At 41.0% G+C, this 27,059-nt stretch overlaps 4 protein-coding genes across 26 annotated transcripts in view; 2 read left to right on the top strand and 2 right to left on the bottom strand.

Annotated features, from left to right (window-relative positions):
* LOC100121512 (protein sidekick) overlaps positions 1–6,597 on the top strand; it is a 41,390-nt gene extending 34,793 nt beyond the window's left edge. For 4 of the 9 annotated variants that reach the window (XM_008218751.3, XM_016989410.2, XM_008218755.3 and 1 more), the window contains 13 exons: positions 9–540; positions 616–796; positions 876–1,288; positions 1,364–1,560; positions 1,642–1,881; positions 1,961–2,158; positions 2,241–2,382; positions 2,468–2,746; positions 2,892–2,912; positions 3,596–3,753; positions 3,834–3,996; positions 4,083–4,408; positions 4,485–4,727. In XM_008218751.3, coding sequence (XP_008216973.1) covers positions 9–540; positions 616–796; positions 876–1,288; positions 1,364–1,560; positions 1,642–1,881; positions 1,961–2,158; positions 2,241–2,382; positions 2,468–2,746; positions 2,892–2,912; positions 3,596–3,753; positions 3,834–3,996; positions 4,083–4,408; positions 4,485–4,727 — 3,093 coding nt within the window. Of the gene's footprint in view, positions 1–8; positions 541–615; positions 797–875; positions 1,289–1,363; positions 1,561–1,641; positions 1,882–1,960; positions 2,159–2,240; positions 2,383–2,467; positions 2,747–2,891; positions 2,913–3,595; positions 3,754–3,833; positions 3,997–4,082; positions 4,409–4,484 lie in introns of all 9 variants that reach the window. The other 5 variants (XM_016989407.2, XM_008218752.3, XM_016989411.2 and 2 more) reach the window with 3 other exon arrangements.
* A 62-nt stretch (positions 6,598–6,659) lies between these two features.
* On the bottom strand, positions 6,660–8,796 carry LOC100121495 (aminoacyl tRNA synthase complex-interacting multifunctional protein 2). 5 transcript variants are annotated; one of them, XM_001605056.6, is made up of 4 exons: positions 8,441–8,796; positions 7,465–7,635; positions 7,163–7,385; positions 6,660–7,083 (listed from the first exon to the last, which is right to left on the bottom strand). In XM_001605056.6, the coding sequence occupies exons 1-4, from the start codon at positions 8,603–8,605 to the stop codon at positions 6,716–6,718; spliced, it is 927 nt and encodes a 308-aa protein (XP_001605106.1). In that variant the 5' UTR covers positions 8,606–8,796; the 3' UTR covers positions 6,660–6,715. The 5 variants fall into 5 exon arrangements, with proteins under 5 accessions (XP_001605106.1, XP_003424461.1, XP_008216971.1 ...); XM_003424413.5 differs by having other exon boundaries at positions 8,423–8,744; XM_008218749.4 differs by lacking the exon at positions 8,441–8,796 and adding an exon at positions 8,001–8,413.
* LOC100121474 (nucleosome-remodeling factor subunit NURF301) lies at positions 7,841–22,420 on the top strand. 11 transcript variants are annotated; one of them, XM_032600765.1, is made up of 24 exons: positions 7,841–8,278; positions 10,805–11,880; positions 12,093–12,375; positions 12,459–12,667; positions 12,739–13,056; positions 13,123–14,238; positions 14,354–15,180; positions 15,261–15,439; positions 15,525–15,858; positions 15,946–16,391; positions 16,687–16,964; positions 17,055–17,195; positions 17,279–17,392; positions 17,462–17,958; positions 18,049–18,265; positions 18,333–18,935; positions 19,013–19,246; positions 19,321–19,633; positions 19,739–19,943; positions 20,020–20,267; positions 20,345–20,512; positions 20,594–20,789; positions 20,902–20,986; positions 21,090–22,420. In XM_032600765.1, the coding sequence occupies exons 2-24, from the start codon at positions 10,827–10,829 to the stop codon at positions 21,290–21,292; spliced, it is 8,268 nt and encodes a 2,755-aa protein (XP_032456656.1). In that variant the 5' UTR covers positions 7,841–8,278; positions 10,805–10,826; the 3' UTR covers positions 21,293–22,420. The 11 variants fall into 11 exon arrangements, with proteins under 11 accessions (XP_032456656.1, XP_031787986.1, XP_016844894.1 ...); XM_016989405.3 differs by lacking the exon at positions 7,841–8,278 and adding an exon at positions 9,312–9,651; XM_031932130.2 differs by lacking the exon at positions 7,841–8,278 and adding an exon at positions 9,312–9,651 and having other exon boundaries at positions 12,739–13,008.
* Positions 22,421–25,761: 3,341 nt separating this feature from the next.
* Positions 25,762–26,816, bottom strand: LOC107982045. Its single transcript, XM_016989209.2, has 3 exons — positions 26,594–26,816; positions 26,284–26,472; positions 25,762–26,194 (listed from the first exon to the last, which is right to left on the bottom strand). Exons 1-3 carry the CDS (start codon positions 26,631–26,633, stop codon positions 25,989–25,991), a joined length of 435 nt encoding a protein of 144 aa, XP_016844698.1. The 5' UTR covers positions 26,634–26,816; the 3' UTR covers positions 25,762–25,988.
* Positions 26,817–27,059: the final 243 nt, after the last annotated feature.

Genomic DNA, 27,059 nt, shown 5'->3' on the forward strand with positions numbered 1-27,059 from the left:
CAAATCAGCCTTTGCAACAAGTCGAATGGTACGGCAACCCCCGAGGGTACAATATAACTTACAGAGAAGTTCGTACCAACAAATCCAAAAGTATCAGCATTGACGATCACACAGCCAACTCGTACGTGCTCGAGAATATGGAAGAGTTTGCTCTGTACGAAGTATACATGCATGCTTACAACGACGTCGGTTCTTCCACCTTAAGCCCCAAAGCCGTGGAACGTACGCGTGAATCTGTTCCATCTCTTGGGCCTATTGGCGTTGAAGCTAATGCAACTTCATCAACGACGATTGTAGTCAAATGGAAAGAGGTACCGATCGAGCACCAAAACGGACAAATTGAAGGATACAAGGTTTACTACAGGGCAAACACGAGATCTCCATTCCAATTCAAAAACATTCCTAGCAATTCCACTTTTACCACGACTTTGACGGAACTGAGAAAATACGTTCAATATCATGTGCAAGTTTTGGCTTACACCAGACTTGGCGATGGAGCTCTAAGCATGCCACCAATCAGGGTTCAAACATTTGAAGATGGTAAATATCCAACAAGTTTATGTATATCTAATCATATCTCGTAAAAGTATTATATGTATTTAAAATTTTCCTTAGTTCCTGGCCCGCCATCCAACGTATCGCTACCTGATGTTAGCTTCAATACAGCACGAATAATTTGGGACACGCCTGAAGATCCGAATGGAGACATTCTTGCATTCAAAGTAATGTTCCATTTGAACGGAAGCATGAATCATCAGTTCGCTAAAGAATTTTCCGCAACAACTAGAACGTTCACGTGAGTTATAAAATTATGTCAATAAAATTTTCGTTGTTTTATTCGTCTCGTTTGTTCATCATTGGCTTTAAATTTTTAGGGCAACGAATTTGGAGCCAGAGAAATATTACATGTTTTCGGTGACAGCTCAGAGTCGATTGGGCTGGGGCAAAACAGCTTACGCTTTAGTATTGACGACTAACAACAGGGAACGTCCACAACCTCCGTCGAAGCCGCATGTGAGCCGGTCTCAAGTGCAAAGTCGACAGATCACTTTTAGTTGGACACCTGGACGAGATGGATTTGCTCCTTTGAGATATTACACTGTACAACAATCGGAAAACTCTGGTCCTTTCCAGACCATACCAGAACGAGTAGACCCATCTTTGACGTCGTATACCGCAAATAATTTGAAGCCATTCACTTTTTACCAATTTAGAATTCAAGCGACAAATGACATTGGCCCTTCTGCATGGAGTAACGAATCTATTCAAGTTAAAACATTGCCAGCTGGTAGGATATTTTTTATTTAAATCTTTATTTCGTGATTTTCACATGAACCTATTGTAACAAATTTTATGTTTATAGCCCCGTCCCGAGGTGTATCAGGCTTGAAAGTCGTTCCGATAACTACGACAAGCATCGAAGTTCATTGGGATCCTATTGACGAACTCCACTGGAGTGGTGACCACCAAACCGGTGGCTACCGTATATCTTATCAAATTCTCTCAGACTTTCCATCTGCTATAGCTGGACCACCGAAAGAAGAAGTCAAGGGAATCAATGTAAGATTCGTCATCATCACACGTTGCAAATCTTAACAGCTTACGAATTTTTAACTCAAATCAAATACATTTTAATTACAGGAAACTAAGAAAACCTTGACCGATTTAACCGAAGATAAATACTACGAAGTCATAGTTGCTCCATTCAATTCGGAGGGCGAAGGTCCTCCAAGTCTTCCTGTGACTGTTTACGTTGGAGAAGCCATCCCAACGGGAGAGCCACAGCAAGTTACTTTAGAACCGATCTCCTCTACAGAAGTTCAACTCAAATGGAAGCCACCTCAGGCAAACATGCAGAACGGCGAACTTTTAGGCTACAAAGTAAGATTTTAGCAAATAATTGTAGTTTATTTTCATTTGATTAAATGTACCATAAATGTTGATTTTGTTCTGTGTTTAGATATTTTATCTAGTAACGGACTCTCCTCAAGAATTGGAAAAGAAGCAAGAGGAAGAAATCGAAGTTGTTCCCGCTTCGTATTCCATGCATAGTTTAGTATTCTTAGACAAGTACACGCAGTATCGCATACAAGTTTTAGCGTTTAATCCAGCTGGTGATGGACCGCGATCTCCTCCGATTACTGTCAGAACCAAACAGGTATGATTAACAAACGTGAATCAAAGAAAAAGAAAAATTTAGTTGTACACAGGATCTTTAAATTTTTTGTGTTCATTTAAAGGATATTCCTGGTCCACCGCAAAATTTACAATTTAGTGAAATAACTTTGACAAGCTTGATCGTTTCGTGGGATCCACCGAAGATGCGCAACGGAGAGATCGTTGGCTACGTCGTTTCTTACAAAACTTCCGAACAAAATGACCGTGAGTTTGAGGATCTTAAAATAATTTCAGTGTTGGAAACTTTTTAGAAACAAACTTTCATTAATTTTATATCGTGCTTTTCCAGGATTCAGCAAACAGGTCAGACAGAAAGTTACGGAAACGAATTTGCTCATCCAACCATTGGAAGAGGAAGTGACTTACACTTTTAGCGTGCAAGCTGAAACTATAGATCTCGGACCGCCGATATCTGGTAATGTGACAACCGGTCCCCAGGAAGGTTCGCCTATGGCGCCAAGCGGACTCATCATCACAAAAACGGTTTCCAGTGTGGATTTGCAGTGGACAAATGGCGCGACAGGCAAGGGTCCGATACTGGGCTACTACATTGAGACTAGAAGCAAAGGTAAGAAGACATTAAATTATTTAGGCATTTTTGCCAAAACGATTAAAATTGTACTATTAGCAGAAAAAAAGACAATTTGATTTGTGAGTGCACAAATAAATCGATTTCTTTATTAACCACAATATTGTTTCATTGGACAATACAGGAAGAGAAGATTGGCATCCTTGTAAGTTAAAAAATAATGCTAGAGTGGTTTTCATTAATGTGTTTAGGCATTTGTGCTCAGTGAATGTTTTAATAATCTACGTCACATCATCTAGAGATGTACAAAAATAACATTTAAAAATATTTTAAACCATTGCATGACATTCTTTTTAGCAAGGCTACGTAAAAAAACGTGTAATCATACTTCTCAAATACTTCTTGTGTAATGAATTAAAAAATCCACGTTAGTGGCAGACTATAGTTACATTTTATGCGTCTTTTTAAATCAGAACAAAACTTACTGTGCCTTTGATTTAATGATCAAATCATTGAACAATTTGAATAAATGTTCTGTACAGCCCTGCTTTCCAGCATGTCACTCCTACCAAACCCTTCATAAAATTTTCTCTTTTCTTTAGTGAACTACTAATTCGATATTCATTATTGTTAGTCTTTTGAATAATTATACATTACATACGTCATCTGATATGACCCATGGTGACGCCAAACATTCTTACATCTTAATGGCCAGTGTATTATTATTGTGAAAAATAGTAACTCATCGCCGTTGTAGTGTTTAAGCTTATGATGTTTTGTTATGTTTTTCAAAGATAAGCTAGATGTAGCTTACTCGTTTTTTCGTTAATAAATGTTGAATTCATTTTAGATCGCAATTTTCTGATATCATGTTTTATGTAATTTCAGACAACAGTCAGTGGCTGCGGATAACTCGAACAGACAATGGTTTATTAACGGAGTACAGCGTATCATATCAGAATTTGCTTCCATCGACACTGTATCTATTCAGGGTGATTGCTTACAATCGTTACGGAATCAGCTACCCCGCGTTTTCAACAGAAACGGTACTTAAATCACTAATCATTGCAATAATCATCGGGGCTTGCTAAATGATTAATTTCTAATAAAATGCATATCATTACAGATCTTAACACCCTCAAAGCTGTACAGGGAGTATGCTTACTTGCAACATCAACCCTTCTATAGACAAACGTGGTTTATGGTAACTTTAGCAGCCACGTCGGTTGTCATAATCATCATGGTGATTGCAGTGCTTTGCGTGAAAAGTAAAAGCTACAAATATAAACGTGAGTAAAGGCAAACTTTCCCTTTTTCCTCGATTATTGTGAATTCTGAAAATAATGCAAATAACCGATCGTTTGTTTTACTACAGAAGAAGCCCAGAAAGCCCTGGAAGAGTCGATGGCGATGGACATTGATGACCGGCAGGAGTCCGATCTCGAGCTCTACCGATCCCGGCAGACTGGCGGCGTCTCTGGAATGGGTAATGGATGTGGCACCCTGGGTAAACGCAGTACTTTAAGTCGCAAATCCGCGCACCCGCCGCCACCAGCGGTATATGGCAAGTCGCCACCTAGGCCCTCGCCTGCCTCCGTCGCTTACCACAGTGACGAGGAGAGCCTCAAAGGATACGACGAGAATCCCGATGACAGTAGCGTGACGGAGAAGCCTTCTGAAATCAGCTCCACGGATTCACAGGCGAGTTTCTATAATATTTTCTTGCAACAAATCTGAGACCAATGTATGTAACCAATGGTTTTTAATGATTTTGCAGGCGTCAGAGAGTGAAAACGAAAGCGTGCAGTCGGACCCGCACTCGTTCGTGAACCACTACGCCAACGTGAACGACTCTCTGCGGCAGTCATGGAAGCGGCAGAAGCCCGTGCGCAACTATTCGTCGTATACGGATTCCGAGCCGGAGGGCAGCGCGGTTGTCAGCCTCAACGGAGGCCAAATCATCATGAACAACATGGCGAGGTCACGAGCACCGCTCCCCGGCTTCTCGTCCTTCGTCTGATCGTTCACAGACTTCCAGATAAGGACTTCATTAAACTCTGAAAGATTTTAACTGTGTTATTTATAAAGAGGAAAAACCACCTGCCCGCGCTTGAGTTATCGCTCAAGCGAAAAGACATTTTTCGCGTTATGTATATCAAGCTTGTGGCGAATTTTTATTGTGATATATCGTTATGTACGTATTATTTATAATTATTTACACATCGTTTATCTTAGGCGATACTTATACATGCAAACCGTTTGGCTACTCTACGTTTCTCGAGCATCATTTTTCACGTTTGCTAAAGGCTCTTTGCGTATCGCTTTGCACGGCTATATTTTAAGGATAATTACTTAATACCTAACGAAGGCTTCCGCTGTGACTCTTTAGCGATGTGAAGCCAAAAATATTTGTTTGTATACTTGGAACGACTACTTATATGCAAAACCGTTGATAGAATTTTTCATTTTTTTACGCGTGGGGACGAACGTCTTACGATTCGCGATGATTATTCTTTAGTTATTTCTTTAACAAAATTTATCGGATGTAAATTTCGTAACGTAGATCTTAACTTTTGACAAAAGGGTAGTTTTTATATGTACAGAACTGTACATATGTGTTTCTCAGTCAACAAGTGTTTAAGGTAGCTAACGATTTTCGGAATTTTCAGTTCTGTGATTTTACTTACATATTTATATGCGATCCAAAAGCAATTAATCCATATCATAATCATGGACGAATGAAGCAGCAGTTGCCTTACAAACAATCGAGAGAAACGGGACTCATCCAAGTCTCTAATAATTTGCAATTAGCGATGTAATATTTATATCTTATCAAGATAATAGGAAAATATTAGTCTAGATGTAATTAGAATTTTTTAGGGGTATGTATGTGGGAGTAAAAAGTATACTGAATGACTGTTTGCGAGTGCTCATAAAGACACTTTGAAATAAGTCTGAATTATGCAATTTTGCATACTGTAGTTTATCATGTATATTTTTTATGTTGTATCTCATTTAGCTTTTTGACTACTATGAATGATGTTGATATACTAGAGAGAAAAAAATGTACATTGTGTTTTTCCCCAAAATACGGGAAATCGTACTTATCAGTTTGACGAAACTTTTTTACTTTTTAAAAAATGATAATCAAAAAAATGTTGTTGTTTTTTTTTCATAAATCATATACACAAACTGGTAAGTTACATATCTAAATAGCAGCTTCGGTAATCAGTCATCATTGATGCTTAAACTGAATGCTTAGAAGAACGGTCATGTTGTTTATAACTGTAATATTGCGTATGAAACTTCATGACCAATTTCAGCGAATACTGTATAGAATTAAAGGCTGATGAATCTAAAATAGTTAAATGATCTTTCAACAATATCATTATTGCTCTTTACAAGAAAGCACATTAGAATACGAGCTTCTATTAGAGAAATTTATTAATAATAAGGCAATAGTAATTTTTTTTAACGATCGGTAAGCGTAATATTTATTGTCGTTGAGTCATTAATGAGCCAAAAGAGTGTTGCTTGAATAAATCGACATAGTAAGCTCGTTGCGCGCACTCTGCTATAAAGACAATACTTCACATCGATGCGGAAATGATTAACTTTCATTCCCGAAAACCTGCATCTCAAATTTACTCATCAAATACATATGTAGTTTAGATTATCAACTACAACTTAGAATAAATATCACCATCCGGTGTTTTGTAATAAAGAACTTATTGTTAATGCAGAAGCATAGCTGCTCCTGAAATACTGCCAATAAACTTTTATGTTCAAATTTTCTATTATTATTTATACTGTAACGAGAAGCGAAACCGATTGATTATGAATTTGTAATGAAAAATCAGTTTTAGAAATATACTATCATTTAATAAGAATCCTCGAGTTCTTACTTTTCCCCTATCTCAATGAGTGTGAGAATCAAAAAATTACCCATGTGTAAATGATAAAAATTAAGGTTTTATTTAAAATTTATATAAAGCATACTCAAATAATTCAAACGGATAAAAACGTTTTCTCGCACACATCATACCAATTCTTCAGTTCGCGAGGTACTCTGTTACTTGCTACGCGTTTTAAAACGGACCACGCAGCTACGTCGGCGATAGAAGCATTCGAACCGTCCAAAAGCCACGTCTTCTTATCCAAATAACTGGCTATTTTCGAAGTGATTGCATTTACGTTTCTCGCTTCTTCGTAAGAGAGCCGGAGGCACAAATCTAATATGCTGTCAATTGTGTGTACTACAGATGGTGATTTTTCGTAGTTGTAATTTTCAATTAGCCTCGTCAGGTAGCGCAGAACGTTTGCTTCACCCTCCAGTGGATAGTCATAGACTTTGGTAACCAGCTGAACATCACTGACTGCAATGAAAGATGAAAGATCGTAAGCAGACTGTATCATTGATCAAAATGATACAATAAAATTCGACAAATTATTTACCATCTTTCCAAATGAGTGTTACATCAATGCTGTGCACAGCATCTTTGGAAGCATCGCTAAGTAACTTTTCTTCAAAAGCTTGGGTTGTTGCATCAGACACCGTGGAGTGTCGATGAACCTCTACATTGAACTTGGTATCTTTCCAGAGTCGCTGGAGGGCTAGAATGGAGTACGGAGGACTGTTTGGATTAGCGGACACAATGATTTCAGCTCGAATCGGTGCCTAGAAATAGAAAATAATTAAGTAAGATCTAGTGCTCCAAAAAACAAAAGCAGCAATAATACCTAATAACGATCATTACCTCATCAGCAGTTATATCCAAATTCAACTTGTTGAGTACTTCGGCAGGATTGTTGACATCGGACAGCCTGACAGCTACGCACAGGCATTCCACTTGCTGTTTGAGTTCGTAGATCTGTTTGAGTATCTTCACCTGTCTAGCCTCGAGAACGTTGTACTCTGGCAGTTTCATCTGCAATGGAAAAAAAAAAAACATCAGTCCATTAACACACAGTTACTCAACCATAAGAGATGAGAAAAAAGGGAGAAAAGCTCTGACGGCTCGTCGGCACAGCACGAGCCATCCGTCATTATGTGAAAAATCAGCCAAACACAAGCCTTCCCACCATTGGTCAAGCCGCAAGATTGTCGGGTTTCGTCGAATTTGACGTTGCTTCGCGTGTGTCGCGTGACAAGTGCGCACCGTGTTATTTCTCAGAGAGCCTATATACCTAGTTATTTCACGTGAAACAAGACGCATCCGCGCGCACTCGTAACAATCCATCGGCGAGTGGCCATTTTTCCGCGCAGTATATACCTACGAGTACTTCTACTCACTTGTACCATTGAGCGATCGTTTAAACTCTAGGCCCGCGTGCGTGTCGATCCGAAAAGAGATCAGATCATCGCGTAGTGCAGAGACGCGGAGGGGCAGAGGGCAAAGCCAGAGCAGACATTGTTAAGCACGTCGCGACCCGGCCATCATCGATCGAGTCCACATCGCTGACGGGAAACAGACACTGGAAGCTCGAGCACACGCAGTTCTCCAGAGGATGACCATCAGGACTATTCAGCCCGGGCAGCTCGGAGGATCCGCGATGGATCATCCGCGCCACGTGAGTATCCATCGCACAAGTGTGTACCACACAAGACACGACCCGGCTGGCATAGAGACTCTGTCCCCCGTTCTCCGGAGCGTAGAACCCGCGCGAAGACCGAGGACTCGTGCTGTCGTCCGAGTGCGTGAACAACGGCGAAACCTTGGAAAAGCGGATAACCTGCTCGGCGATGTCCGCGGCGATGGCTCCTTGCTCGGCGGTCTTGCAGCTAGCGCTGCCACCCTGGATCCGCGGTAGTTCGTACATGACACTCGGCAGGGCTATCTTCTCGGGCAGCGAGACCACCGGCTTCAGGGCGTACATCCTCGTCGCGGCGCCGCTCATCCCGCACCTCCTAGTCCAGCTGTCGCGTAACCTCGATCAACGCACAGCCGCCTCGGATTTTTTCCTTTTCCACCAGAGTCCGCCATTTTTCTTTTTTCTCTCTCTCTCTCTCTCACTCCCCCTCCGAGAGATCAGGTTACCTACAGAATCACTACCGGTGGCACGCAGTACCGCAGCTCTGCGATGGGCCACGCGCGTATCGTTCGCAGCGGAAGACGAGTCCGGCGTTTCAAAAACTCCCGCCGTTCTGGTCGCGCATGCGCGCCGGTTTACGGAGTCGGCGCGCGCAGCCGCTACGAAAAAGGGCCCGTTCGCGGCGATCCCTTCTTTTGAAAAGCCAGCTCGGAAAAATCGACGCCGCGGAAATTCGCTCCGCGCCGGATTCGCGCTTTCTCGCGACTATGAAAAAGCTCAGCGATGCCAACGGCTATTCTGCGCTTCTTCGAAAGGTCGCTCGATATAAAGATGGCGACTCCGCGTATATAGCTCTTGGAGAGGCCTGAAAATCGGCGAAAAATTCAACGAACAGCCGTTTCGAGCCCTCGGAAAATCATGGCTCGATTTTTCCCAGCCCCGCGCGGCCGTGGTCCGTTCTCCGACTGGCTCAAAAATCGCGACAACAACAATATAATAGCGCGTCGACTCGCGTAGTGCACGGCGCTGCCCTAGCTCTATCTCTCTCTTGCTCGAGAGAAAAAGCGAGAGCGGGACAGATGGCGCTGGCCAGCCACTATCATCGTCGTCGCAAGAGTGTGTGCGCGAGAGAGAGACAGAGAGGAGAGAGAAAAGGTATAGCCGACGGTAGCTGAGGAGATCTCGCCCGCGCGGCGATCCTGGCCAGCAACAAAGTGTCGAGTTTGCTCGGGCGACTTTAGCCGAGGAACAAGGGTAGCCGCAGCTGACAGGAGCTTTTGCAGCAAGGAACCGTTGCCGCCGCATCGAGTCCCGATGTGAGCCGCCGCGCGCTAGTATATCAGTCGAGCTGCGGAGCACAGAGTCAGAGGGGCCGCAGTGCTGTCCTCTGCCCAAGCATCTTGCGAACTAAGGTTAGGACTGTGACTACTGCAAAAGACAACCGCTAAGCAGGCCTCGCCGCGCTCGGCATTGTTCTCCTCGCGCCTCTACTGTGTCTTCGTGTCTGTCTGTGCGCGCTCTCTGTGTGTATGTATCGGATCCAAGATAGCGAGTGATTTCAGCGGGGCTTGTGCGCGCGTAAGTAGCGGTCGCTGGTGAAGATCGAGACGCGAAGCTGCGTTTCCGCGAATCCCGGCTTTCGGCTGGCCGAATTATTGCGTTTTTTCGGAGACCACCGCGGCGAGCCCAGCGCCATCCGGCGCCCAAGTGTCAGCAGCTCCAGCCTGGCTTGCAAGCCGCCTCGCGATTGGTCGACGTCGCGGGCAGATCCTCGGGTCTCTATCTCCCGAATCATCGTCCCCCGGGTGTCGCAGCCGGTGCAGAAACCTCGGAACTCGCGTTCCTGCCCGGGCCGGAGGCTCGGCTGCCGAGAAAGTGCGCACTGCTCGGGCTGGGAAGCCGCGGGCGAGAACGGAGCGAGCTCGGCTGACGCAGCCGCGGACCAATCGGCGCCGCGCTCTCATCGGGCGGCGGGCTGCGCGTCTAGCGTGCGTGCGCCAGAGATAGCGACATAGCGTAGAGAGCAGCCCTATACGCGAGTGAGAGCAGCTCGCTCGCGCAATTGAGGAGAGAAAAGGAGCGAGCGAATTGCGCGAGGAGGCGATCCGTCTCATCGTAGTGTTGTCGTCGTCGGGTGCGGCGCCGCTCAGCTGTTCGTCGCACGTAGGTGTTGAAAGTCGTGAAAAGCGCCGCTCGTCGTTAGGACGCATTATTCTACCTGGCCTGGCTCTTTGGTCACGTGAGAGCAGCGGCTCTCGCGCGCGGTCTGCGCTGCTGCAGCTCGCGGTCCCCCCCGAGAAATGGCGCAAATATCAGAACGTGGGCCGCCGCCGCCACCGGCCAGATACTACTACTGCTACTCGCGTTTGTTGACAAGCGCGCCACGTGCTGAGCAAGAGAGATAGAGCGCAAAAAACCGACGGAGAGAGAGAGAGAGAGAGAGAGAGAGAGAAAGCTAGCGAGAGAGAGAGAGAGAGAGAGAGCGACGTCCGCGAGTGCGCGCATATTATACGTTAGTCGGGGGAAAGACTTTCATTGAGATTCCTGGCTTTTTGCTGTTGACAGTGCCGCGAAAAGACGGAGCAGCATGTCGGGTCGAGGGACGAAGCGCAGGGGCCGGCCGCCCAAGTCGGTCGTCATGGAGAGGCCCAAGAAGTTCCAGTATCACCTCATGAAGAAGCCCAAGTATCTGCAGAACAAGGGCTCGGAAACGCCGGGCTCGCAGCCGGGCACGCCGACGGCATCGAGGCCGAGCTCGCCCCAGGAGACGCCCGAGCCCCAGGACACGCGACGCAGCACGCGCAATCGCAAGTCCAAAGCCGGTGCCCGCGAGAAGCACTCCAAGAAGGGCGGACACTCGGGCTCGACCTACGGCCGACGGGGCTACAACACCAGTGTCGATTACCATGACTCGGAGTACCACTACGGCTCGGACTTTGGCGACGAGTCTAGCGACAACAAGACCGACATCGAGGACGACCCTCTGCTGCAGAGCGAGGACGAGTCGTCCGAGAGCATCGAGGAGCCTGATCCATCCAGTGACAGCGACTTTTCCCTCTCCAGCTTCAGCACCACCAGCGGTACGCCCAGGCGGACCCTGCTCAGTCAGCAGAGACCACCAAGTCCAGAGCCGCTTTGGCTTCAGAACAAGGAGATCCCCCCACTGGATCTTCCCAAATCCTCGGATGACCTGCTTGTGCCCAAGGACCTTGTCATGCCGTGTTTGTCAATCTACGAGGTCCTCAGGCATTTCCGCACATTGCTCAGGCTATCGCCCTTCAGGTTTGAGGATTTTTGTGCTGCCATGATTTGCGAAGACCAGACCAATCTACTGGCTGAAATCCACATCACGCTTATCAAAGCCTTATTGCGAGAAGAAGACTCGCAGCAAACACACTTTGGTCCGCTCGACCAAAAGGACTCTGTGAATATAAGTCTTTATTTTGTTGATGCCATGACGTGGCCCGAAGTTTTAAGATCTTATGTCGAAAGTGATAAGAGTTTCGATCAGAATATTTTAACTGTACTGTCCAATTCGGAGTATCCCTTCTCTGGAATCGAGGATAGGATAAAAGTTTTGCAATTTTTAACTGGACAATTTCTCATTACCAATCCTGTCCGAGAGGATTTGCTGCACGAAGGTAACTATACTCTCTGTGTACTCTTTGGTTAGTCTGCTTTTTTGCATGAAAGCTCAGTTAAAAATTATTGATCACTGGAGGGTGATGCAATATCCCTTGAAATTGTTGTGCATTCTTACTCCTGATGTAGAAATGATCTTTCATACAGAAATAGTCTGCTGACTGTAATTTAAAGATCGCAGGACATATTAATAAATAAATTTTTTAATTAGGGAACAGAGATTACGACGATCACTGTCGAGTTTGCCATAGACTGGGTGATCTGTTATGCTGTGAAACATGTCCAGCGGTATTTCATTTAGAATGTGTAGAACCGCCACTTGTAGATGTACCTCCCGAAGATTGGCAATGTAATATATGTAAAGCTCATAAAATAAGCGGCGTTATGGACTGTATACCCGATGTTGAGAAGAACGGTTTGCTATGTAGACAGGAACATTTAGGATTTGACAGGCATGGACGAAAATATTGGTTTTTAGTGAGGAGAGTTTTTATGTACGTATATATCACTTTTGTTCAAATATATTTTACTTGTAAGAAGAAAGCAACTTATGTACAATCTATTCTTTTTTTTTTAGTGAAAGCGAAGATGGTGAAATTTGGTACTATAGTTCTCCTCTGCAGCTAGAAGAGTTGATGAATTCATTAGACAAGAATGAAATGGAGGTAGCGTTGTACAGAGAATTATCTGACTACAGAGACGAAATAAAACGTCAAATGGAGTTGACCGAAACCATTACTAATCAATACAAGGGCAATAAGAAATCTTACTTAGAAGTAGAAAATAGTATGTATCACCAATTTGCTAATTTTTCATAGGAAGTGTTATGTGATACTCAGATCATTTTTTCTTCACAGGTCTTATTCAGAAAATGCAGAAAGAGCGGAAAGAAAAACTCGAAAAAGAAGAAGAAGAAAAGAAAGAGAAGCAACGACAAGAAGCTGAAGAATTAGTTCGTAAAATACACGAAGATTCTGAGTCCACAATAGATAAGCCATCTGTGCCATCTGATAAAACGGAAGACAAAAAAGAAAGTGAAGAGCAGTCTGATAAGGCTGGCAAATCAACGGAAGGGCAAGAGAATTCGCTCGAAAATACAGACAATGAGAATAAATCTAAAATCGAAGGTGAGGACATGGAAGTTGAGGAGATGACAGAGGGTGTTGATAAAGATGGTAAAAAGCACAATATTGTGACAAGATCAAAGACTGGTTCACTAACACCAAGAACTTTTAATATAGATGAACTCAAAAAGAAAGCACTTCCCGGATCAAAGGAGGAACAGGAAAAGACGGAAAAAACTTTAAAAGAGGAAACTGATAACGCGCGTTTGACGCGGCTGAAGGCCCATCAAATAGCATCGGGAACTCACCTGTTCAAACTGGGTATGGATAACAGCTTTAAATCGTACGTAAATCAATACAGCACAAACACGATAGCTCTGAACAAGGCCCAACGCAACGAGGAGCGCGATAAGAAGCGGCACTTGTCGCACAAATTCGCTCTCACTCAGAGCGTGGACTTCAAATGGATCGGCAGTCTGACTGGCACCCGAGCGATGCTCGTCCAGACACTTCGCCAGACAATCCTACAACTGGAGAGCTGTATACAAGCACCATTTATGCACACGAATTGGCCGTTACTACGCAAGCCTTGGACAATCGCTGTCGGCTCTTGTGTTAATCCCCGCGAGTTTGCGAGAGCGCTTATTGCCTTGCAGGCCTGCATCAAATCCGTAGTCTTTGCTAACGTCTGGCACGAGCAGCTCGGCCACGTCAAACTGCAGAGGGTTACTGCGATCGAGCGCGAGGAGAAGAAGCGGTTGGACAAAAAAGAGAAGAAGGAAAAGGAGGATGAGGAGGAGAGAAATCGCTTAACCTACAACTTTGTCAAATACACGCTGGGACTTAAACACCAAATATGGAAACAGAAAGGAGAGGAGTACAGAGTGCATGGGCAGTGGGGCTGGCTGTGGATATCGACTGGTCGCCGTCACAAATCCGTCGACCTTAAAAAGATGGGCCTTCGCGCCGGTCCCCAAAAAATTATGGTTCAAATTAGAGATCAAATAGGTTTGAAAATCTTAGCTGTTGATCCATCAACGTATGAATTCTTACTCAAAGAATATTATCCACCGGAGATTACTGATGGTACAGATGATAAGGACAAAGTCAAAAAGGAAATTAAATCTGAGGAAGCTTCTGGTGATGGAACTGAAGTGAAGAAAGAGAATCAAAACGAAGCTAATACGATGAACGAAAGCAAAGAAGTCAAAACAGAAAAGAGTGATGAGCAGAAGACCGAACCAAAAACGGAAACTCCGGCTCCGAAACCTGAGACGAAACTTAATTTACCTTGTAAGTATATTTAGTGATTTATACATTTTTTTAGCCTATTCCAGAATGGTGCACGTTTCTTACATTTCATTATGCCGTAAAAAAGTAATTATTACACATTAATCTTTCGTTTTAGTTTTGGCTGGAATGAAGATACAAAAAGTTTTCAAACCTGTTACCCGATTTGAAGAAATCGACATTACTAAAGCCTTGACCACTTCGGGACGTCTTCTCTATCCTAAAATCGGAAAGAAAACTCGAATTGACGATTTCCTTGCCCGCCGTACACATTTGAAGCTCTTGGAGGAAAGAAAACTTTCTCAATCTGAAAAGCTAAAAGAAATTGCAAATAAAGCAAGCAATCAAAAAGCCAACGAAGAAGAGACAGACATCGATATCGAAAGTACAGAAGACAACGAGAATGGCAGCGGCGGTGGCGGTGACGCAACACTTCAGAATATCTTAAAGAACAAGCAGCCTGTCAAGGTGATGGGACCCAATACCGCTAACGTGTTGGCTGCAATTGGCAAGCGTATTCAGCAAGTTCGATCGCAGTATGCTAATTTGATGCGTCTCGGCGGAAAGAACGTGACCTGCTATTCGCGTTACTGCAATTTGGCGAGTCAAAACATAACGAACAAAACAGTCATCACACCTCAGAGTCTCGCGACTAACTGCTATTCACCCGTTTGCCTGAAGAAAATTCAATTAAAACGTGATCTTGTCGTTCTACTGAGGAAAGCCAATGCCCTTAATAATAACGCTGCTGCAGCAAATACGGCTCTTGTAAAAACCGAACCGTCTAGCGAAGATAGCAAAGAGAATATTGTGAAAACTGAATCGGCTACCGTCACGCCTCCTGTTGCAGATGAAAAAACGTCTAATAATACTGAAACAACAATCGCTGTTTCCAAGGATGGCGGTGGTGATGTTTCGGCAGCTAAAAAAACAAAATTAGAGTCGGTATGTATCTAGTTTGAAGTTTATAATTCTAGATAAATAGTATTTTTAGCATGTCTTTGAAAATTATTAATTTCTTTCAGGATGAAAATACTGGTAGTAAAAGTAATCAAGTTGTTGTTACAACTAATAATGTTGTAACAACAACTACTGTGACCACTACAACGCAGCAAATAAAGACTATTGATGGTATAGTTAAAAATATGCAAGAAACTGTCACATCTTGCAGTTCTGTGGATGTAAAGTCTGAAGTAAAAACTAGGTAACTTTAATTTCAAAATTCACGATTAAGTATTTTATTGCCCTTCAGCGTGAATTAATGCTCACAAAAAATTAATTGCCTACAGTGTCACTAAATCCACATCACCTAAAACTACAACGATCGTTAATAGAAGAGGAAGGACTGTACAGAGAATTATTTATGCAAAAGAATTGAATGCTGATGGTTCCGAACGAATATACTCAGCGAGTACGGCCGAAGGAAAAATATACTTGAAGAAAGTTGCCATTTCCTTGGCGGATAGAAGGAAAAAACGGACACCTGTAAAATATCCTTTATGCTCGACGTTCTGCAGTAAGAACAAACATCGAAGCATATTGGTCTTACCACAACACGAATTAAGAAAACTGGCAAGAACTGGAGGTCGACAACCAGTTCAAGGATTCCATCACATGGCCAAGGTAAATTTTTTTCTATAAATTACTGAAAATCATACACTTTTGTTTTTATCAATTTCAAAAAAATTCTGATACTAATTGTTTTAACAGGCAAATATGTCAGTATGGCCTTATCCTTGCCCAAGACCTTTGTTTAAAACGTGTTGGTTATACCGAACGGTGGGTCTGAGGTCCCTCGCCGCTGCGGCTATTCAGTTGCGAATTCTTTGGTCTTGTATTAGATGGGATGATGTTTCAGCTAAACCTCTATCTAATGATGGAAAACATCAAATCACCACCGATACAGAAATAATGTCTTTAGAGATTTTAAAACATCGACACGTTGGTCAATTTATGGATAAGACGCAGTATTTGCGCAGGAAAGTAGTCATTCCATTAGAATTACCGAAGCAAATTAGAGAAGTTACGTCGATCCGCAGTGGTCTGCGTAAAAGAAAACGACCAGAATCTCCGCAGAGTACTGAACCTCAAGTATCTGAAGAATGGGTTGATGAGGACAAACTTGAACTTTGGGAGATTAAACAATACGGAGAAAGGTAATTAAATATTTTTTAATTTCTAATTTTATGATCCTTTTTAGTTTATATTTAAGGCTTTTGCATTGTGATATTACTTTAATCCTTATCTTCTACTTCCTTAAAAATTCCAAGACATTCAAAAAGGTTTTGATTCATTCAAAAAATTTATACCATCAAATGAATCTATTTGGATTTTTTAAAATATTTATTGTGTTAAAATCGCAAGATCATCTTTATTATGTTAAAATCCTTTCCTAATTTTAACACTTCTTAACACTAACTCCTTTTGCTTGGTGCGTGTGTCCATTTATAGGTTAGAGAAGGCTAATGCCCAGATCATTACTAGGAGTAGATCCGGTCAACCACAAACGGTTGTCGTAAGCGGCAATAGAACCGTTGGTTCTATTACTTCGGGTGATCAAGTTAGTGGTAAATCCACGCCAGAAGAGATTAAAGAAAAGATGGAACAACAGCTACGACTTCAACGTGCAGCGCATCAGCAAAAGCGTGCTTTAGAGAATTTGAAAAATCCTGGTACCCCAGGCACACCAGTCACCCAGCTTGTTAAAGTCACGACTAACAACGCTCAAGGTGTGTTTACATATTTTATTCCATTTACGTCTTATACGTTCGTTATTCTTTCGTCTAATAGATCTAATATTATTCGTACGTTATTTTAAGATGGTACTCTCAAAGTTGTCACCAAAGTTGCTATACCTGCTAATCCCAACACACCTCAAGGAAAATCGCAACTAACATCACTTCTTACTACACCTACCCAGAATAAATTTATTGGTACTAGGCGTATTTACATGACTAAAGGTAAGTAATAGCTTTGATTGCTCCTATCCAAATGCAGATATCTTAATTCTAATAGATTAGTAATAATAACTGAACTTTCGTAGCCGCGGATGGCACTACAAGAGTTATTTCGGGACCTACAAGTATTTTACCGAAGACACCTCAGCAGCAAGCACAAACTGCTAATCAGCAATCTCTTATCAAAACCACTGGAACAGGTAATTTTTAATTTTAATTTTTAGTTTATTTTTTTTCTCGTGAACTAATAGAAACTTTTTTCCATATAGCAACTCCAAATAATACTCCAGTTCAACCGGTACAGCAAAAGGTTCAAATTCTTCGAGGTCCAGACGGTAAACTGCAAGTTCGTGGCCTCATGCCTGGCCAGCAGCTGGTGCAGATGCCGGACGGCAAACTGCACGTACTCAATACAGCACAGACGGTCGCAGCAACGACACCACAGCAGCAGCCCGCGGGTACGCCCACGACGGGAACCGCAACTACGACTGCCCAAAGTGTTCCTAAAATTGCAGTTAACGTGGCTAAAACGCCAGCTACACCTGTAGCGCCTGGCAAAACAACCCCTGTAAAGATCGTAGCGAATCAAGTACAACAGGATACGACGCCTCAACAAACGCCGGTACAGTTACAACAAGTAGTTCAAGCCGGACAAAGGCTAAAAGCTGCTATCGTTAGTCCCGGAGCTGTCACCAGTCCTGTAGCCCAGCCGCAAAAAAGTACTTTTGTCGTTGCTAATACCGGACAAGTTATGCAGGGAACACAGGTAAATATTCTAATTTCTTTTACTTTTAATTAATTTACAAAGTTGTCTTGTGAATAAATATAAACATTTTGACATTCTATTGTTGTTTAGGTCATTTCAACCTCGGGGCAGGTAGTCACTGCAAATCAAATAATAGTAAATAATCCAGCTTTAGCGCAACAATTGGCTTCTGGAAAAGCGCAACTAGCGACAATAGGAGGTCAGCAAGTTTTATTACGGAATACTACAGGAAATTTAGTTCAACTTAATTCTGGTAACGCTGGTATAATAGTAAGGAATGCTGTGACTCCGGCCAAAACTCAAACAGGTATGCAGAAATTTGTAGAATAAAATATTATCAAATGGCAAACTCTGAAGTAGTAATTACTATTTAGTTTCTGCAGTTGCTCCTGTGCAACAAGCAGTTTTACCAGCAACTCCAACTACGTCCATCAGTGAAACTCCGGCCAGTAATTCAGCAACAAGTACAGCAACAGTGGCCTCTCCTACTGCTGCAAGCACACCATCGACACCGGTGAGTCAAACATTGCCATCAACAGCAGTCCAACCAACGACGCCAGCTACTCCTGCGCCTGGAAGTGTGGAAGCTTCACTGCTTGTCGGGCAACCACCCGGCACCGTTATTAAATGCGTCACTGCTCAGGTCATCCAAACTACTCAAGGACCTAGGATTGTCCTACAAGGATTGCAAGGAACTGACTTTACTCCGAATCAGTTGGCTATGGTCCATCAACAAGTAAAACAGCAGTTACTCAAAGCTCAAGCAACGGCTGGTAAGCAGGGTGTTTTAGGACCAACGAAAATATATCTGGCTGTACAGCCTGCACCATCGACTCAGGCTCAGCCTCCAGCGCAGCCACAACAAAATCAAGCTCCCCAAACACCGACGACCCAAACTGTAGGAACTCCAACAACGAAGCCACCGCCTACTACTGCCACTGTAAAGCAACCTTTGGTGACTGAACAAAGTAACACTGGTGGGATTTTACTAGTTTTTTAAAAGCATTATTAATTCTTATTTATTTAAATTTAATACTATATACTTGTTATTTAGAAACCCAAATAAAAACTGAGCCTACTACTGAAACACCAAAGCCAACGGAGGTCTCCTCACCTAAGAAAGCTAAGGTTGTCGTTCAGCAAGTGCAACGAGGAACACCGAATGAAGATGAACCTCAAAGGGCTAGTATAGTGAATGGGCAACAGCCAGCTCAGACGCCCAAGGAGTCATCAATCAATCAATCAGCAAGCAATAAATTTGTAATTACTCCCGACTACATTCAACAAAGTGAGTTGTACATATCATTGCAATATTCATGAAAATAAAATTCTATAACTAACTGTTTCAAATTTATTGTACAGCTATCAAGAACGCGTTGAAACAAGAAAATCTAAATCCAGAAATTGAAGAAAAATTATTACAATTGCAAAGATACCAGGAGAAGCAGATGAAAGGCACAGAAGGTGCCACGACCGGTGCTCAAAGTCACAGTACACCAGTTACTTCGGCTCCGCGTGCTCCTGCTCGTAAACGACCTACGTCAACGTCGCATACGCCCGCATCAACAACACCAGCCGTCACTCAAGCCACTACTAATGAAAAGGATAATGAGTGGATAACAGAAACACCCAAGAGAAAACCTCCATCTAAACAGGAAAATCGTGATAATTCTAAGTAAGAAAAATTATAATTGCAATTAGTAAAAGTGTATGAATCCCTTAAGGTATGAGTGTAATAATAATAATAATTAACAATTAATATTTTTTTTATATTACAAAGGTCGCACAAATTACCAGAATCTTTGGATAATGATTCCACGCCAAAGAATCGCCCTAACAAACTCAAAGAAACCCAAGAACAGAGGAGAAAGCAGCAAGTACATTCGAGGATGCAAGTTCTTTTGTTTAGACACAAGGAGCTTTTGAAAAAGGATATTTTGAAGCGAAGAGCACTACTTGAAAAGGAATTGCAAATTGATGTTCAAGTAAGCGTAGTATAAATATGTATATTCACAGTAAAGTTCATACAGAATTTAACGATTTGTCATATCTTATTCGCAGAAAGATCTCTCAGCAGAACTAGCTAGTAGAACAAAGGCTGAACGGCATAAGCAAGACGAAGTTAAAGTAGGAAGCGCGAAACGCAAAGCAAATGCACAACCTCCGCAACAAATAAGCTCACCAAATAAGAACAAACCAAAGAAGCAAAGGTCACAGGGACATCCTCCAACAATCGGTGCATCCGTGTCTAATAGAATAAAGAAAGAAAAGCTGTATTGTCTTTGTAGGACACCATATGATGAAACTAAGTAAGTCATTAAATTTGCTGATTTAGGAATATTTTTAGGATATTATTTATAAATATTTGTTTACCTTGTTTCTTCAGATTTTACGTTGGCTGTGATCTATGTAACAATTGGTTCCACGGAGATTGTGTAGGCATTACTGAGGAAATGAGTAAAACTATGTCAGAATTTGTTTGTACTGAGTGCCGACACGCGCGAGAGACGCAAGAACTATATTGCTTATGTAAACAGCCGTATGATGAATCTCAGTAAGGATCAGTTTATAATAATGAGTTATTTACAAGAATATCTTTCAGAACTGGCGTAAAACCTTCTATTTTGATTTTTAGATTTTATATTTGCTGTGACAAGTGTCAAGACTGGTTTCATGGTAGATGTGTTGGTATTCTTCAGTCAGAAGCTGATAATATTGACGAATACGTCTGTCCGAATTGTCAGCGAAATTCATCAGTTAACTTTGCTAACATGAAAAACCTCAACATGAAAGACCTTGAACTTTTGAAAAAACTGATAAAGCAAATACAGGTAAAATTTATGTCTTAACGATTCCATTATACTACATTGAATACATTAAATCAATAATTTTACACTTGACAATTTTTATTTTCAATATAACTTATATGTCTTTAATTATTAGGGTCACAAGAGTGCTTGGCCTTTTATGGAGCCTGTAGATCCTAATGAAGCACCGGATTATTACAAAGTTATAAAGGAACCAATGGGTATGTACGAAAAACAACTTCCTGCTGAAATATTTTTCTTGAAACAAATTCAAACTTATAATTTTTTATGTTATTTATTGTATAATTTTTTGTTATTTTCCAGATCTTCAAACAATCGAGCTGAGAATAAATGATAGATCATACAAGAAACTAAGTGAGTTCATCGGTGACATGACCAAGATATTTGACAATTGTCGTTATTATAATCCCAAGGAATCGCCCTTCTTCAAGTGCGCAGAATCTTTGGAAACGTACTTTGTAAATAAGATTAAATGTTTAAGGGAAAAATTCTCGGAAGGGAAGTGAAATTGGAAATAATGAAAGAAGTGTCAATGTTGTAATTATCAAGTTAGCATCGGGCTGTCCCGAAGTCATCAAAAGGAACGTTAGTAGACATTTTCATAATGACAAAATGTCGAATATTTAAATAGATAACACCCGTTATAATTTTAGATGTCATTACGACGTCTAATAAGTCATCTTTTATTAAATCACACAGACGACGTATTGATTTCTAATAGTATAGAAAGAGACGCGTCCAACACTTTTATAAAACAAGACATATTGTCAGTGTTTGAAAGATGACTATTAGACATGCCTTCTTGTGCACTTTCAGACGTCTATATAAGTAATGAATTTCTATTTATTTTAATTAATAAAAGTACAAAATTAGAGTATGATTATCAAACTTTTTTTTTTTATTTCAGTTACATCAGAACTTTTATAAAACTCCTATTTGTTATAGTTCTATTTAAAATCTTTAAATTTACTATAAAACAGTATATAAATAAAAACTTTTTTGTATAATAACGGTCAACAAGAAATTCTTTAAAGTACGACGAGTATTCGTTATACAATATTGTTCTACCGAAGTAATAATCAATTTTATTAAGAAGGCATCATATTTATCAATTTATAAAATTGAAATGATATTATTCATCTTATTTCCAAAGTATGGTGAATATTCGTTATACAGTACTGTTTTGTTAAAATATTTCGTTTGAATATATGAAGTAGATGATATTTTTATTAAAACGAAGAAATTATCGTTGGAAAATACAGTAAATGAAATTTTTATTTTCCAAATTACAATTTTGAAAATTAAGAAAATATTTTTTTAATAATAACACTTTTAAAAAATCTAGCCTTAGACTAAAATGAAGTGGTAAAATCTTGTAACTATACTAACGTGACATATGAAATCCTATTCAGCTGCGAGGTGCATACGATTGCATGCCCAATGGAGTCAGTCTGTAAAGCCATGTTACACTTTATCCTTCGTTACCCCTTTGTTTGAATACTATCCCGTAACTATAGATTAAGAATGGTAAGCTAAGTAAAAGAAATTGTACAGTATTAAATATGTTTATATGTAATTCATTTAAGGTTTTTTAAAGAGTAAAATTAATTAAATTCAATCAATTAATTTACAAATTCAACATGAAGTTAATAATTTACAATACGCAATCCTTGCTATCCTCACTCGAAACCAGTCCAATCCAACAGTACGTCTATTTCATGCAATATTTGAAAAAAAACCTATTCAGTGGCAATCTGTAAAGCTATATAATAGTACTTTTTGCTTTGATTAAATTTACATAAATTGGACATTAACTTGACATTGATAGCGTGATGCACCCGCAAAATTTAATTTCTTGTACAATATGATTATGCATTTGGAAACGAGCACCTGTTACGACGCTTAAATTGAAATCAAAACGCTGATGCAGTTTAAGTTTTCATTGACATTGAATATAATCGCGTTTTTAAAATAATGACAGAGGTAAAATTTACTAATTCAAGTTTGTGTCTAATTCAACGTGTCTCAAATTAAAGTATCGATCGTAATTGCTCTTCTTACTTTCGTAATTGCACATACAGTAGTAGCATTTGTAATAATATACAAGGAAAGTTCCTGTAAATATGCTCTCTTGCAACACGTATGCACATACGTATTTCTATATAAAATATATGCATATATTTGTCGGAAAAAAAGTGTTATATGTGTATATACGTATATACATTATAGCATTAGATTCTTGTGTAGCGCCATGACCCCGCGCGAGCGCAAGCCGGCTTCTTAATCACGGGTGATTAAGGGCCCAAGGGGCTGTCGGAGGTGCAGCCAAAAAGGGTCGCCGCAACGTCCAAGTGGCGCTGCGGTCAGCTTGCCAAATCTTAATTGAACAACAAATACAAAAGAACCGCGTACTTAAGAAAAATATTGCTCTTTACCGCTCTTCCTTTTATCCTAAAGTAATAGTAACTCGTGCAAAACATCGTAACAAGTACATCTTTTCAACGCAGTATTGGAATTACGTTACAGCGACCGAGCATCCGAACAAGCGGCCATCTTGAATTTATATACATAGTCACTGTGCCTTGGTAGGTCATATCGTAATTCTAATACTACGTCGAAAATATGCACTTAATACCATGTTTTGCATACGTTACTATTACTTTATGATAAGAAGAATGGCGGTAAAGAGTGATTTTTTTCTAAAGTACGCAGTTCTGTTGTATTTATTGTTAAATCGAGATTTTGCTGCCTGACCGCAGCGCCACTTGGACGTTGTGGTGATACCGTTCGGCTGTACCCTGAAAAGACGGGGGACTGGGGAGCGGCTGCTGCTGTGGTGCTATTAGGAATGTTAACATGGAAGCTCGGCCCAGAGGGCGTCTTGGTTCCCAGCCCCAAACCCGTGTTAAATGTATATCTATATATATGCTCACGGACACGCTCTTGCATATGTGAAATGTTAGTTAGGTCGGGTGATATACACACACACACACACGAGTGTGTCCGTGAGCATATATACAGATATACATGTAACACGGGTTTGGGACTGGAAACCAAGACGCCCTCTGGGCCGAGCTTGCATAGTTGCATGTTAACATTCCTAATTCAAGCCCCCTTCCATACGTATGTGTATGGATCCATACATACATATACACATACACGTGCATAGTGGGTTGGCAATACTGTCTATCGGAGTGATTGCAAGTTGCGCGGCTCACGCTGTGCGAACTCGCTGAAATTAAAAAATTGCAGACTGAATGTAAAAATCGGATGATGATCCCAGTATTGCTTGAATAACAAATTATAAATATTGAAAATTAAATTGGTATAATATGATTTGTTCTCTTAGACCGAATATAACAATCTTTTAAAAGTAATAATAATTAATTAATTAATTATTGTTTTATTAAAAAATGTCATTATATTACGCTACACATATATAGAAAAAAGTTATTTTCGTAACTGATAGAGAAAAACTATTATCTCTAAAAATATTATTTTCGTAATTGTTTAATTCGATGTTCGAGTCCTAAGTATAGGACAAAAATTTCGTTCGTTTCTCTCAAAAAGCAGATACAAAACGAATTCCTAACCTTAAAATTGAAAAATCTGACTATACTACTTGAATGGAAATTAGATGTTCGAGTCCCATGTATTGGGCGAAAATTTCATCCGTTTTTCACGAAAAGCCCCTCTTTACGAGATATCGACGAAAAGTGCATTCCCATATGCGGACCCTGAATCTCGTTATCGGTGACCCTGAAGACCTAGACATCATCTATTTGCGATTCGTAAACTTACTTTCTCCTGGCGAAATATCTTTCAGATATTATCAGGTTAGTATCATAATATATTTTTCCTTGCATAAGACGTTATAAATAACGTCAATAAACATTTTTACTCCTTGTCTTAGTACCGGGTTTCTTGCGAAATCCGTTCGCCGGAATCTATCGATATTAGAAAATTTTAGCCTGTTTTTACTTGAAAACCCGGCAACGATTTTTAAGGGTGTAAGTAGATATTATTGTCTGCAATTTTGGAATTTCAGCGAGTTCGTACAGCGTAAGCCGCGCACTGCGCAACCTGCCCTTACTCCGATAGACAGTGTTGCCAACCCACTATCCACGTGTATGGGTGTATGTATGTATGGATCCATACACATACGTATGGAAGGAGCACCACTGCTTATCGTCCCACAACTTATGATGGACGGTCATGAGACGCGAGTGAGAGCATCTAACGATTCGGAATTCGTCTCATGACCGTCCATCATGAGTTGTGGGACGATAAGCTGTATATGGTGTCGTTCGACACGATAGCCCCGTACACCATACATAGACACGTAGAACTTGAAGGATCCCGGCCCTGCTGCGGCTTCTCTCTTTTTCTCTCTCTTCTCAATACCTACCGCGAGAATACTTCTAAAAAAGTGTCCATAACCTATTTGCAGCCACATACAATTAACAAGTGCGGCGCCATTCTCCTACCCAGGGAGACTAGCTCCTATCTTTGATTGTCGCGAAGTTTTTTCGCGACTCGCGAAACACCAGCGCTGTCTTAACTCTTAATCTATATAGAGGTGAGGATATAGGGTTTTTGTCGTTTCTTTCTGGCTTGCGTTTCGAAAGTTGATATAGCGCGGAATGCACTGCAAGCTCGTGCGGCGCGTGATTCGAATTCGGATATTCAAAAATTTTATTCCACAAGCGTGGAAGATAATAATATAATATTAGACGAGAGACCCGAAACGAAATTTGTCGGCTATTTGAGCGAGGAGATGTAAGATACCAAGAGAACAAAATTTATTGAATTTTATTTCCGGCTGTAAAATCCGAAACGATTTTTCTTCAATGATGAATATCGCCTATACCATCGTTAAGGCCAGCTTCCACGTATTCAAATTCAGAAAATACGTGATGAATAAATTATATAATAATATGTAATAGGTTTATGGGTGAGCGTTGAATACTGTACATAAGAAAATAATTTTTAATTATAAAAAAATGGTTTTTTATTTCTTAATTAATTAATAATATTACTATGGTACATATAGGCTAGGCGCTGAGCACTTTTCGTCGGACTTGAATGACTAGATCACCAAGGTTTTTTTTCTGTATTATTGCCTCCTGAACACGAATTTCGAGGGTGGAATGCCCAAAAGTGATCAGGTAATTTGTTATTACTAATACATACTAATACAAATTAGCGAGGGTAGTAGACAACTTTTGTCTTTCTTTCTCTTAGTCGCATAAGCATTGGTTTCATTTTCAGTTCTTCGGCTACGCTCTTTGCCCGCCTCGCTTCGCTTTTTCGGCGACACTCGTGGATCTCCTCATTAGATAGTCTGGTCAACGCGACGCGCGAGCTTTTAAGCTTCGTAGCATGTTCTAGGATCGAAAATTCGGTATCTGAAACAGAGAAAAAATTGCATTGAACTTCGGATTTCGAAATTAAAAGAATTAACATAAAACTGTTAAAAGATTGAAATTATTCTTACCATTAAGCCTTATACGAGTGTTGGTCTGGTTGTTTTTTGATTCTTTCGCTTCTTCCTTCTCTCGCATTCCACTTAATAAATAATCAAAGTCACCATTAACGAGACCTTCGAAGCTATATGGTTCAAAAAACTGTTCTTCGATGACTTCGATGGTTGGTTCGATTTTGACCTGCACCTCCGTCCCGTCACCTGTAACGAAAATAATTAATATTTTATTTATAAGCAACGAGACTATTTTCAAAAATATTTGTTAGCAATCACTTTGATTTGCTACAAATTTGATTTTTACAAAAAACTAACGAATACGTACCGATGAAGAAGAAGTTGTTCTCCTCTTTAATCGTACTCATGGTGTTGAGCTATTTTAAACGCGTGCGAAGATAAATGAAAACTTCTAGCAGACGTGCAAAACTCGAAGCAAGTGGAAAAGTTCTGCTGTAAGCGTAAACTTCAGAGGCACACTTGATCTTACTTATTTTGCTGTTAACTCTCCGAGATTCGGCGTTAGACTGACTTGTAGTACTGCACACCGGAGCCGCAGAAGGGCCCTTTAAAGGCGCCTCCTTCCCCCACTCCACTATTTTCTCACCATTCTCCAATAGCCGTAAGAGCACGCCCACGCACCCCCACTTTCGCGCAGAGAGAGGGGTGGGTTGGGCCCTGCGCGCGTCCAAGTGCGCAAGCGCATTGCGCATATCTAATACGCTTGCAGCCTTAAACTTTTGCTGTTTGCAAAATAGTAACTAATATTTAAATATTTACATCTATTTTCTATT

This window comes from Nasonia vitripennis, chromosome 5 (genome assembly GCF_009193385.2).
Source record: "Nasonia vitripennis strain AsymCx chromosome 5, Nvit_psr_1.1, whole genome shotgun sequence".
Classification (NCBI taxonomy): domain Eukaryota; kingdom Metazoa; phylum Arthropoda; class Insecta; order Hymenoptera; family Pteromalidae; genus Nasonia; species Nasonia vitripennis.